The following is a 13,779-nucleotide window of genomic DNA, read 5'->3' as shown; positions in this document are numbered from 1 at the left end:
ATAAAATATGGTTCAAAAATATTTGATTATTTTTAACATAAATTTTTATAAATAAAAAAAGATATGCATAAACATTAACTAAGAATATTACAAATCTTTGATTTTTAATAAACAAACAAGCATTTATATGTATAGCACAAACAAAAACTAATATTTAACCCAGTTTTAAGTTGGTGATATTAGGATATAAATTATAGTAAATTTTAATTTCTTAAAATTTATTTTTATTAAATAAACAAGCATGTAAATATGATAAATAAACGAAAATTATTTTTCTAATATGTTTTTTAATTACTTATATTATAAAATACATCATACCAAATTTTTAATGCTTAATGTCGAACTTTAATTTTTAATGAACAAACCAGCATTTAAATATAAAAAACAAACAAGAATTATTTTTTAATCTATTTTTGAATTATAAATATTATAAGATGAAACCGACCAAAATTTAAAAACCTAATAACAATCTTTAAATTTAAATAAACAAACACCTATTAATTAGTAATCAGTGACAAAATTAAATTCGTTTTTGAGTTACTAATATCATGATCCACAATTAACAAAAATTTAAAAAATTAATAACAACCTTTAAATTTTAATAAACAAACACCTATTATTAAGTAATTAGTGATAAAAATTAAAATTTTAATTTATTTTTGAGTTAGTAATATCATAATAAACAATTGACCAAGATTTAAAAAATTAATAACAACCTTTAAATTTTAATAAACAAACACCTATTAATTAGTAATTAGTTATAATAAAATGTCGTAAATAGGAGGTTTGCGATTCGTTGGGATAATAACAAACATACTAAAAATTTAGAACTTTTAGTTTTAAAGAACAAAAGTTATCGTTTTTCAAAATTCTGACTAGAAAAAATCAAAACAATAATAATAATAAATACACTGACAATAACAATATGTTTCGAAATCTAAGATTTCGAACCATAATAATAAATATAATAAACAAACAAGCATTTAAATATATTGTACAAATAAAATTAATTTTTCAACCCAGTTTTATGTTGTTAATATCAGGATATACATTATACTAAATTTTAAATTCCTAAAATTAATTTTTGATTTTTAATAAATGAACAAGCATTTAAATAAAATAAACAACCAAAAATTATTTTTCAAACAAGTATTTTATTACAAATATTATAAAATACATTATATTAAATTTTAAATGCCTATATCAAACTTTTATTTTTAATAAACAAACAAGAATTTAAATATAATAAACAAACAAAAATTAAATTTTTAATCCATTTTCGAGTTATTATTATTATGATATATAACTGACCAAAATTTGAAAACTTAATAACAATCTCTAAATTTTAATAAACAAACACCTATTAATTACTAATTAATAATATTTAATTTATCAAAATAGCAGGATTGAAACACGATATGATGATAAACAACATACTAAAATTTTAAAAATTTATATACACAAAAACAACAATTATTCGATTTCAAAATTCGGATTAGTAAGAATAAAAATAAAAATAAAAATAAATATACGGACAATAACAATATGTTTCGAAATCTAAGATTTCGAACCATAATAAATATACGGACAATAACAATATGTTTCGAAATCTAAGATTTCTAACCATAATAAAATTGACAATAACAATATGTTTCGAAATCTAAGATTTCGAACCATAATAAAAATAAAAACTAGATTTATTTGATAAATAAAATATGGTTCGAAATTATTTGATTATTTTTAACATAAATTTTTATAAATAACAAAAGATATGCATAAACATTAACTAAGAATATTACATATCCTCGAATAAACAAACAAGCATTTATATATACTATACACACAAAAACTAATATTTAACGCAGTTTTAAGTTGTTTATATCAGGATATAGATTATATCAAATTTTAAATTCCTAAAACTGATTTTTGATTTAAATTAAATAAACAAGCATTTGAATATGATAAACAATTGAAACTTATTTTTCAAATATGTTTTTTAACTACTTATATTTTAAAATACATCATCCCAAATTTTTAATGCTTAATATCGGACTTAAACTTTTAATCAACAAACAAGCATTTAAATATAATAAACAAACAAGAATTAATTTTTATTTCATTTTCAAGTTATAAATATTATAACATATAACTGACCAAAATTTAAAAATCTAATAACAATCATTAAATTTAAATAAACAAACACCTATTTATTAGTAATTAGTGTCAAAAATTAAAATTTTAAATTATTTTTGAGTTACTAATATCATAATATACAATTGACAAAAAATTAAAAAATTAACAACAACCTTTAAATTTAAATAAACAAACACTTATTAATTAGTATTTAGTGATTAAAAATTAAAATTTTAATTCAGTTTTGAGTTACTAATATCATGATATACAATTGACCAAGAAAAAATAATAATAATAATAATAATAATAATAATAATAATAATAATAATAATAATAATAATAATAATAATAATAATAATAATAATAATAATAAGTATAATGACAATAACAATATGTTTCGAAATCTAAGATTTCGAACCATAATAATAATAAATATACGGACAATAACAATATGTTTCGAAATCTAAGATTTCGAACCATAATAAAAATACTGACAATAACAATATGTTTCGAAATCTAAGATTTCGAACCATAATTAACAAGTCTTTTCAAGTTGATGAACAATTGAAACCCAGCCGTTTTTATCTAACAAACATTTTATTGATACTTTAGCTGGCATTTTTATCTTAAATATATCTATCTGTTTTCTAGGCACTATTTTTGTTTTTTTCTTTACTATAAACTCAGCTTATAATAGTGTCATTCTCTGCATGTACAAAGTTCAATCTTATTCAACCTAACATATTAACCGAATGGCAATAAAAATAAGCCAGCAGTCGATGCCTTAAGGCTAGTGAGAATACATATTTGTTTTACCGCGGTGAAAATATTATAAAAGGTCGACGTATAAATATCGTATCTAAAAAACTTTTTTTGGAAATACTAATGATAACCTTTTTGATATAATTTTAATTAGAATAAAATTAAAGTAATAATAAACTAAAATATTTATATTTTTTTATACTGGACTCAATTTAATATTAAAGCCAAACATATAATGTAAACAACATATGTTTTTTTATTATTTGATTAAGCGCAACGACTGTGCAAAAAATGCTTTTATATTTATAGATAGAAATAATAAAATAACATTCCAAAAATTTACAAAAGTTAACAAATTCAACGCACGGCATTAAAAAGATCGCAATAAGAATAGTTAACTTAAACCGTATCAAACCACCAACAAGTTAAAAAGCAAACTTCTAAAATCTTTACACCAATGGATTTAGCTTTTTACATCTTTTATGCAATTTTCCAGTGGCTATACCATAAAAATACGTAGTAAAACAACAGTTACAATCTTTTTCTTTGTTGACTGTTGGCCCTAATGCAATGCGTAATCAGCATCTAACCACGTGCCATGTGATGTCATTAAAAAAAAAATTAAAAATAAAAAAATTAACTGACACATTATAACCGTAGTAGCCTTACGAGCGTTTTAACCAGGCGACTAGTAGGGTGTAACGCATATAGCGTAAGCCTGCGCTACCCTGTGACGTCACCGGCCATAATGTTTAAAAAAATGTATCGAAAATTTTAAATCAAAAATAAACTTTCCTATTAAATCCCAGTATCCTAGCAAACATATTTTTAAAGATTTATCAAATCATTATTATCCATAAAAGTAATGACACTTTTATTATAAAAGTGTCACTTTTGAAAAAACGATTTTATGTATTTTATTTGAAGCGCATTGACCTAACTTTTTTTTTTATATTTTGTCTAGTAGCCTAGTTATAATGCCTTATCATCACAAACTCTCGTGACTTTGTGACGTCACCGATGATACAAGTTTGTGTTAAAAAATGTAACAAAGAAATAAAAATTTTAAATTAAAAATTTAACTTTCTCATTTTAACGGCAGTGGCCCAACAAACATATTTTTTAAAATATTTGGTCAAATTGTAAATATTCGAATAAGTTATGACGTTTTTACTAATAAAGTGTCATCTTTCAAAACACAGTTTTATATATTTTATTAGCAGCGCATTGACATAAATAAAATTCTAGAAAAAAAAAATTAACTGAAATACTCAATAAAACAAAATGTATAGTAGCATTTTTATTTTCTGTCGTTTTTTTTTGTAATGCAAAATTGGTACTATGGTAGCTGAACATCAATAGGTATCTCGTTTGTAATCAAAAATCACAGGTTCGATTCCAACCGACGACAAACAAAAAATAACATTTAAATTATACAATTTTAAAGTGTGACGTCACAATAACCAATGTACGCTTGAAAATAAAACCTACAATACCTCCTCGGTAGCTTTTAAGTAGATGACAATTTTTTTAATAAAAAGTGTCATAACATTTATGAATATCAATATTAAAAAAAAATATTTTGTAAACACGTTAATTATACCTGTGGAGTTCCAACAGGACAATTATTTTCCAATTTAAAATTTTTTTTTTTTACATTTATATGCAATAGCATTGGCCAAAAATATTACGTGACCTAATTAAACCCATAATAAAAATTAGCTGAAACTTCTGTTTTACTGAAAATTTTGCGAAATGAAAAATTAATTTTTGACACATTTTTTTTAATACATAATTAAACAAACCATTACTTAAAATTTAATAGATTATTTTTAATTTTTATGTTTGTTTTTTTTTTAATTACTATATCACAATAAACTTTAAAACCAATTTTAAACGTCTAACATCAATCTTTAATTTTGAATAAATAAACAACCATTAAAATATAACAAAAAAACAAAAATTAATTTTTTAACTCGTTTTTAGATAGCTAATATTATGGTATACTATTTGAGATATTTATAACCACCTTTAAATTTTAATAAACAAACACCTATTAATTAGTAATATTTAAATTATTAAAATAGGATGCTAAAAACATTATTCTATATTAAACAACATACTAAAGTTTAAAACTTTTAATATATTTGAAGAAACCTAAATTCCTAAGAAAGTTGTTTAAATGTAAACAACATTTCTATAAAAAACTAAATGCTGCAAATAAACGAAATCGAAACTTAAAACTGTGTGTTTATTTTAAATAAAGAAACAAACATAAAAAAGCAATTTTTTAAATAAATTGCACAAAATTAAACACAAATAAAATAACATCCACAAAAAATTTTAATTTTAACTGATTAAAAATAAATATTTACAGCGTTATTAGAAACTTACATACAATAACTAGTACAACCAAAATGACCGAAAACAGTAACATTACACATTTATGTTGTTATGCAAAACAATTAGTTAAACCCAATGCAGTCTTGTGTTAAATTGTTAACATTATTATCAGTTCTTTTAAATTCAGTGCAGCTTTTAGAGGGTCTGGCTATTTATGATACATACCCATTTCCAAATCAGCTACTTGCCAGAAGAAATAATTCAAAAATTATCGATTCATTTTACCCTGAAATGTTTACATAAACGATCCTAGTTTTGGTAGATCGGGTAGTTTTAGATCTTTAGGTAAACTAGGAAGATCAATGCTTTTTAATGCTGCTGCTGCTTTAGCAGGCGCCGCCGATAACCCAGCCTAAAAAGAGCAAAAAGGTTTGAAATAAACTAATTTTGTTAGATATACTATATAGCACAATATTGATAATTTTTTTACCTCAGATTTTTCTAATTTATCTTGATCAAGAAACTTTGAAACAATCTCATTCATATTTGTTTCTAAAACCATTCCTCCCATAACAATTTCTGACAAAATATTGTGAACCTAAAAAACAAAAAAAATATTTAGTTTGTGGCTTTATCAACATTATTTCATATTTTCACTATTTAACTTAACCATAAAAACTCTAAAATTTTTAAGTATATTTATAAACCTTATATATATAATAATAAAAAAAGGCTTGTTATGTAAATAGATGCATTTTTTTGTTTTTTATAGATACATATTTCAACATACTTTATCCACGTGAAAGATCAAATCAAGCTCACAAACATTTTCAAAACATCGGTCTAATGTTTCTACAAAAACCTGAAACATTTTTAAATCAAGTTAACATTTAGTATTATAAAAGACATATTTACTTTACACTTTAATACAAAACACCAATTTCTAAAATGTAACTGGAAAATTTTTTTCTACATATCTAAAAAGTATAATTATTACATGCATTATCATTTTTAACCTATATAATACAATGTTTAGTCTTTAAGTTTGTATTGCCAACCAACTTAATTACCAAAACTATTTAGGAGATTAAGTAGATTAATATTGATTTATAGATTTAAATTTTAAAAAATTGCAGCAATGCATATTCAGAATAAAAACTATAGTGTGAAGTTATTTACAACTAGAGAAAAAAACATTCTCCTTTTTTCAATATTTCAAAAATTGTTTTAAATTAAACTGATTGTACCTGTATTAAATCCAATATTCCAAGTTCGCTTTCCGAAGAATCAACACAAAACACAAAGTAAAGAGTTGCGTAATGACGATATATTAACTTGTAATCCGAACCACCAATCAAACTAGATAAACATACAGATGACGTAAAAATTGATGTTTTGTTACAACATACATTTGTTAAATACCATATAATTTAAAGAAAAATAATATGGATTTACCAAAACCCGGAAAACTTTATTGATTTTAAACCTTGTTTTAAGTTATCTAAAAACTAATCCAGTAAAAGTATTAAAAGATTAAAATTACTTAAAGAAAAAAGTTACCTTCCACCTTCTAAAAAACTACAAACATTTTCATCTCTCCGTGAAACAAGGTGGAAAGTTTCGCGGACAATTTGTTGTTGGACTTCTTCAGTCTGTTCGTAAAAAATATATATATATATATAAAATTTACTATCAAAAAGCTGTATCGAATAGATATTTAAAAAAAAACATTAATACATAGGTCAATAATTCGCAATTAGTGCTATTTTTAATTTACAGAATTTATAGATATACATGATATAACTTTCAAAAAGAACAATCAATCGTCAGATCGTTACTACTTACATAATGTTGGTAAAATCTCATCATTCGTGCTTTTCCATGATTGTTAAATACCAAGATTGCCTTAATCATATTGATTCACCAGCGAACCCTTATTATTATTTGAAATTTAAACTACAGCACACACTTTACTGAAATGTTGACGTCACTACAGTATACAACAAACGTCAGGTTTTAGTTTTATTTAATTAAAAATACTAAGCTTGTGACATAAACGTGTCAAAAACTAGGTTTGTGACATAAACGTGTTTAAACTGTGGCACAACAACTTTTTACCTGGCGGACGGAAACTTAAATAAATTATTTTAAAAACTAAGCCTAAAATTTTTAAAATTACCTAAACTAATATAAGCTACAATTTAACGTAATCAATAAATGTATTCACTTTTTTTACAAGTACTTTTACGAAGTCGCAGAACATTTTTTACCAATCAATTTAGTTGTAAAATCAATACAAACAATACTAAATTACAACTAAAAAAACATTATAAAGTTATACAAAATTTAAATAATATAATACAGTGTTAAAAAGTAACAATAAGAAAATCTGCAATTTATTTGTATAACTTTATAAATATTAACGTAACAACAAGATATAATTTAAACGCGGTAAATGGCAATATTTTATAAAGGCAGAAATTGAAGTTTAGCTACCGATCTAAATAGAAAAATTATATACAGTACATGGAGAAAGGGCAGTAGCCCTTATTATCTAAAATAACCCTTTTTCTATTATGGTCATGAACTACAGTGTTGGCAGAACAATATACAGTGAATAATAACGAAATAATACTGAAAAAATAACAAACCAATGTATAAAAAACACCTTTGGTTAAGTTTGAATTATTGGTCAAAAACGGTTTTCAATAAATGCTTGGTAGATTTAGTAATATTAACAAAATATTAATATATTTTAACACACAATGGGCCTTTAAAGCTGGCACCAACGAATACATTTTAAATCAATTTATAAACTAAAGTCAAAATGAATTTAAATTGTATAAGTTACAAATTAAAACAAATCAGCAAATATACATGTAAATGGTTTGGGTTTTTATACAAAATAACCTATATTTTAATCACTCTGCAATTGCAACAGACGATACGATCGATTGCTGGCTAATACTTGGTCCAATATCTTGTGACAAGGGAGAACTATGCTTGGTGTGATGTCTTTGAACTGACAAAGTAAGTCTTGAAGATCTGGTTGATCTTGCATGCATTTGTGAAGCATCATCATGAATTGTAGCCAGTAATTGGGAAGCCCTTGAACTTAAATAGTAAAACCGTTTTTAAATGCTGATGTAATTTTTACGCATGAATAGTAAAGAATGACATAAATAGTTTTAACTAAACATTTACCAATCAAATATAATTACACTAGGCCTCTAAAAATAAGTTTAAACGCGAAATTTACCTTTGGTGATTACTGTGAGTCCTTGACATTCCCGCATCCTCAGTTAAAACTGAAAATGAAGCAGGGAGTTCTTTTGGTTGCTTTATAAATATGTTGGAAATATTCTGTGTTAAAGTTTGCATACATTCATCTTTGTTTTCACGAGTCCTGTGTTAAAACAGAAGCTTGCTTAAAACTTTTTGATATGTAGTTTCAATAGAAAAAATCTTAAAACATCACTTATGTAACAATATTGGACTGTCGTTATCTACTTCTTAGTCACGTTACACCTTTCATTTCTAGTCACGTGTTTACGCCTACTGTTATCTTTATTGTTTGCAAGTTGTGTTGTTGTATGTAAGCTTTTTTGGACTAGTTTTTTTTTAGTGAATGCATATTCTAATATTTTGTATATTTATTTCGATTTTATTTGAATAAGCTTAAATAAGATTGTTATTGTATAAATAAAGATTGAACCGGAAACTCAATACGTTATACTTACCATTCAACAGGTAGACCAACATGTAAACAATGTTTCCAACCATTTAGAAAAGCTTGTGAGAGTTTGTAGTTTTTTGAGTAATATTTGATCGCATGAATTAATGACGGTTTCTCTCGACATAATCTTAAAAGCTCCCGTTCACCTGTGTGGTCAAAACTAAGATAACCCAAAGCAACCGCAGATGCACCTCGTACCTATTGATTACATAAAAATAGTTAAAGGTTAATGAGCAAAATTTAAAAAAATAAATAACTTAAGCCATATAAAAATTGAAAAGGCCTAAGTTTGCCAATTCAAATGATTTTTAATGAAACTACATTTATCATACATCTTTGTTAAAGGGCATTTTAAAAGCACAGCATTGTAAAAATATAGCCCTCCATTGAATCACAATACCAAACATATTTTTAGATGTTCAAAGAAATTAAAGTATGTAGGATATTGTTTTTCATGTAAACAGATTTTTTACCTGTTCATTGTTAAGTTGTAACAAAGCACATAAATGTTGAATAACCTTAATTGATACCATGGCTGCCGGAACTCCTGTAAAAAAAACATATACCATTGAATTAATTGTTCTGTTTTAACATATTGTTAATGTTGACAAAACAATAAGAACATATCTATTAAAAATCACTTTAATGTGAAGTAATAGCTAAGGTGTCACTTGAACAAACGATTAATTAAAATTTAAAACCCACTGTAAGCAAAGCATTTAGAAGTAAAATAAATTTCATATATACACAAGCTATAAAAACTTTACAAAAATAAGTTGGTTTTTACACAGCAATGATATTTTAAATCTCTCAAACCTGCTCTTGTGTGAGCTAGCCTTGCAATGCAGTCAGCTGCCAGTGCCCTCATGTGGTCATCTTTAGTGGACTCTAACCTCGTCACTAAAGTTTTAATTCCTTCAGACGATGAAGAAGCGGGCTCTTCATCAGGAATAATTCGGGATAAAACAACAACCTTATGTGATTAAAACAAGGGAAAGAATAAAAAAAATAATCCTTTAAAGTTATTTATTTACACTTAACATTAAAGAACACTTGTATTCTATACCAATACTAAGCTTAAATTTTTGTTAAGTTTATGTCTCAAGTTGCCTGTTTGAATTTAAATAGATACTTAGTTACATTCTTGATAATAATCTTACAAACCTGGAAAGCAGCGTTGATAGCTACATTATCATCCTTAGACTGAAGTGAAGTAGCAAAGTTATGCCACCTTACCCCGCCACACTCAGCTATATCTTTCTGTTGTAGAATGCTGTTAAATGAAAATGTTGCAAGAGCTGTACCAGCCAGAATGCGAATGTCTTCATTGTTAGAATACAGCAATCTAAAATATGTTTAATTAATAATCAAATACTAAAATAAAACTTTAATAATGAAAAGGTGTAATATCAAGTCATAGACTTGACTAAATTACAAAAAAATGTAAAAAGAATTTTTTTATATATATACCTTATCATGTGCAGAAAGCTAAAGTCAGGATTGCCCTTCAAACTTGAGAGATTTTCAGAATTTCCTTAAAAATAAAAATCAGCTATTGATATAATATTTACTGTTAATTTGGTAAAAAAAATACTTTAAGATTTATTTATACGTTAAAAAACTACTGATGCTAAATATCTACATCTCAAAATACATTATCTAAATTTATCTTTCTTGTTTTCCTACCCCTTACATTTGTCTGTTTTGAAGTTTTACCACTAAATATTATAGTTCATTGTTTCTTGATTAGCATTTTCATGTTTTCTGAACTAAGCTGTGATGCAATTGTTAACTTCGCTAAATCTTGTTTATGAAACGTTAAATAAAAAAATAGGTTAATGTATATTCATTTAAAAAAAAATATTTGGCAAATATATAATAGTTTACAATTGGACAAAACATTTAAAGAAAAACTTATTTTAATAAATTATCAGCAATTTGACCAAACACAACAAACCTAAAGAAATGGAGCCAAGAGTAATTGCAGATTCCACTTGAATTAATTCAGCTTTCGAGTGGGCCATTAAAGCAACCAAAAACTTAAGACCTCGTGATTGTGCAATTATGTTTTGGTTCTTTGTGTTAGTAACATAACCTACAATTTATGGTAAAAATATTTGGAAAAATATATATTTTAAGGCTTTTTAATAAAAAGCTTTTTAATTTTTACCTATTCCAATGCAAAGATGTCTTAAGGTTCTGATAACAGATGTAACAACATTAGAACTTGAAGAACGAAGTTGTCGTACTAAAGGTTGAATTCCATTTGCTTCTGCAATTCCAGACTGTTTGTTATGAGCCCCTTGTGCCAATACACCTAATATTTAAAAAAAATCGTTAAGTTTAACCCTAACTAAAACCAGAAAATTTATATTTCATACATTTCAAAATATTAAGTTACAACTAAACACAAGTTATGTTTTAAATAAATTTTGTATTTAAAGCTTCAATTGTAAGGAGAAAATTAAAACCGCTACAAAATACAAACCAAGTCCTTCAGCTCCAATAAAATTAAGATTATCAGCCGATGTTCCTGCTGCACCAAGAAACTCAATCAGCAAATTTACACCTTAAAATAAAAACTTCTTTTAAGCAGGGTATTTAGTTGATTTATGAATATTGACAAGATAAATACAGCGAGCTACATCATATAATAAAAATTTTATCGTTACCACATTTTAAGTTAATTTGATAGGATTTCATTTAGTAAAATTTATTAAGTTTGCTTTTCATGCTGTGTAAAGTTTTATGTTTTATTTAAAAAAATTTAAACTAGCCATTTAAGAACTTAGAAAATGATCAACTAACCCATCAAAGAGGCCATTGATCTTTTCTCATTGATGTCAGGTCCAGCTAATGACCACAAAGTTAAAGCAATTGCTTCTTGTAGAGCTAAATTTCGACTTTTTTTAAGTATTTGCATTAGTGGAGCTACAGCACCTTCATCAAGTATATGCTTTGATGCATAAGAATTTTGGAAAGAAAGTCGATATAGGGTCTGTAAAAAATAAAACAAAATTTAAGTTTAAATTGTTTTTACTTTTTACCAAAAAAATACAAAAGGTTCCTACATCAATAGTGCTGGTCTGCAAATCTCGATGTTTGCTTGCCCTTGAAACCATAATAATTGAAGGAGCAAGTTTGTTATTGATGCACAGAGTTTGGTTTTCAGTATTACTATCCACAAGCTTTCCAATAGTTTGAGTTAAAGCCATCAAAAGTGGAACACAGGTCTGATATTGAGGATGGTTGAAGAGGCCACAAAAAGAGCTGAAAATTCCCTCAGTACCTCCAATTGACTTCTGCAAGGCAACAGAGACACCAGCGATATGACCTAAAGCCAACACTGCATTGGATAAAGCATTGACTGACATTTTGTCAGGGTAATTCATAATCTTAACAGCAATTGGTATAAAACCAGCATCTTGGATTTGAATGGCAAGGTTAGGGGCCAAGGCACTTATTTCTTTAATAACATTAAGGGCAGCAGGGTGAGCATCTTTTAAACTTCGAGAAATAAATGACACAATAACTTTTAATCCACTGGCTTTTGAAAGCAAATCTGGGACCCCTTTGTAACGAATAATGTTGTTGAGAACTATAATATTCAAGCCCTTGACATGGTCACTTGCGCTTGATTTACAAACCTAAAAAACAAGTTTTTATAGTGAGCTTACTCTAAACAAAACATGTGTGTATTTGAAAAAAAATTTGGACCTTGCAAATGGCTTACTTTAACTATAGCGTCAATGCCTTTGTGGTGTACAAAAGGTTGCCAGTGTGGATTGGTGCAAGTAGATTCTCCTTCATTTACTCGAGTTAACTTGTCCAAGATTTGAGCAGCCTTTAATTTTAAAAAAAATATTATTTTAGATACTAATCTGTTTTTAAATTAATCAAATAATTTAAGAGGCTAAATTATTATTGTTTTAGCATTTTTTAATTAAAAACAAAAATAGTTTGGGTAATTACAACATACGACTAGTAAGAATCAAACTTCAAAATTGAGATAAAATATAAGTAGTAACCTTTTCTGATTCTTCGTCTGTACTAGCTTGCATAAACTTGACCAATCTTTCCCAAACTTTTAATGAGCCATCATCCATGTCAATAAAGTGATGTAACATCTCAACATTTTCGGTCATTGCACAAATTTCAACGACTCCATGCATATGAGCATCTGTGGCATTAATTCTGGCACCTAAAGATAAAAAATATTTAAACATGGTTATATTAAAAAATGGTTACATTAAAAAAAAAGATTTTTAGAATTGTTTTTAAATGATTGTTTCTTTGATAATAACAAATTCTAATTTCTTACCAAGATCAAGTAATTTTTCGACACTTTTCACTTTATTTCTTTCCACAGCTAACAGCAATGGAGTTCGTTGATTTTCATCTTTCGTTTCAATTTCCAAATATTCTTCGTTTGTCGTCACAAATTTCTCGATTGACATTAAAAGTTCTTTCTCAGCAGCAACACAATGATGAATTGCTGCCCATCCATCGTCATCAAATTCAATTTCCATTACTGATTTTTATTAGTTTAAAACTTTAAGTTATTTCAACAATTTTTGCGCTAGATTTAAAAAAAAGGTTATTTTCGCATGAACACTGAACAGAGACGTTCCGGTCATATCTACTTTACTAAATAATTATTTTAGAACATATAAGAGTCATAACGGACAATAATATTTAAAAATTGTGCATTATCTATAGTTGCTGCCTTTACGCATTTTATCTTTTGGAAAGCTAAAATGTTGCACGATATCTTTGCAGGTCAAGCGAATGCGGCATAATAAAGA

At 26.0% G+C, this 13,779-nt stretch overlaps 2 protein-coding genes across 2 annotated transcripts; both read right to left on the bottom strand.

Moving 5' to 3' along the window:
* Nucleotides 1–5,131: 5,131 nt before the first annotated feature.
* On the bottom strand, nt 5,132–7,251 carry LOC145743993 (AP-3 complex subunit sigma-2-like). The gene is made up of 6 exons (XM_082562082.1): nt 7,084–7,251; nt 6,799–6,890; nt 6,486–6,597; nt 6,029–6,100; nt 5,729–5,836; nt 5,132–5,650 (listed from the first exon to the last, which is right to left on the bottom strand). The coding sequence occupies exons 1-6, from the start codon at nt 7,150–7,152 to the stop codon at nt 5,534–5,536; spliced, it is 570 nt and encodes a 189-aa protein (XP_082418208.1). The 5' UTR covers nt 7,153–7,251; the 3' UTR covers nt 5,132–5,533.
* A 247-nt stretch (nt 7,252–7,498) lies between these two features.
* Nucleotides 7,499–13,525, bottom strand: LOC145742057 (uncharacterized). Its single transcript, XM_082559802.1, has 15 exons — nt 13,296–13,525; nt 13,003–13,175; nt 12,708–12,818; nt 12,046–12,621; nt 11,783–11,972; nt 11,463–11,543; nt 11,145–11,291; nt 10,932–11,069; nt 10,445–10,508; nt 10,139–10,319; nt 9,791–9,947; nt 9,448–9,521; nt 8,979–9,172; nt 8,498–8,644; nt 7,499–8,352 (listed from the first exon to the last, which is right to left on the bottom strand). Exons 1-15 carry the CDS (start codon nt 13,501–13,503, stop codon nt 8,160–8,162), a joined length of 2,634 nt encoding a protein of 877 aa, XP_082415928.1. The 5' UTR covers nt 13,504–13,525; the 3' UTR covers nt 7,499–8,159.
* Between the last annotated feature and the right edge of the window lie 254 nt (nt 13,526–13,779).

This window comes from Corella eumyota, chromosome 2 (genome assembly GCF_963082875.1).
Source record: "Corella eumyota chromosome 2, kaCorEumy4.1, whole genome shotgun sequence".
Classification (NCBI taxonomy): Eukaryota; Metazoa; Chordata; class Ascidiacea; order Phlebobranchia; family Corellidae; genus Corella; species Corella eumyota.
The sequence above is the reverse complement of the archived record's forward strand: the minus strand, read 5'-3'. Positions and strand labels throughout refer to the sequence as shown.

Excerpts from the sequence above, each read along its gene's own strand:
- LOC145743993 (XM_082562082.1), bottom strand. The coding sequence starts at position 7,152 with ATGATTAAGGCAATCTTGGTATTTAACAATCATGGAAAAGCACGAATG. Across the intron at positions 6,598-6,798 it reads AGTTTTTTAGAAGGTGGAAG|TTTGATTGGTGGTTCGGATT; the intron begins GTAACTTTTTTC and ends ATGTTTATCTAG. Across the intron at positions 5,837-6,028 it reads TGATCTTTCACGTGGATAAA|GTTCACAATATTTTGTCAGA; the intron begins GTATGTTGAAAT and ends TTTGTTTTTTAG.
- LOC145742057 (XM_082559802.1), bottom strand. The coding sequence starts at position 13,503 with ATGGAAATTGAATTTGATGACGATGGATGGGCAGCAATTCATCATTGT. Across the intron at positions 12,622-12,707 it reads GCATTGACGCTATAGTTAAA|GTTTGTAAATCAAGCGCAAG; the intron begins GTAAGCCATTTG and ends CTTGTTTTTTAG. Across the intron at positions 8,645-8,978 it reads GTTGGTCTACCTGTTGAATG|GACTCGTGAAAACAAAGATG; the intron begins GTAAGTATAACG and ends GTTTTAACACAG.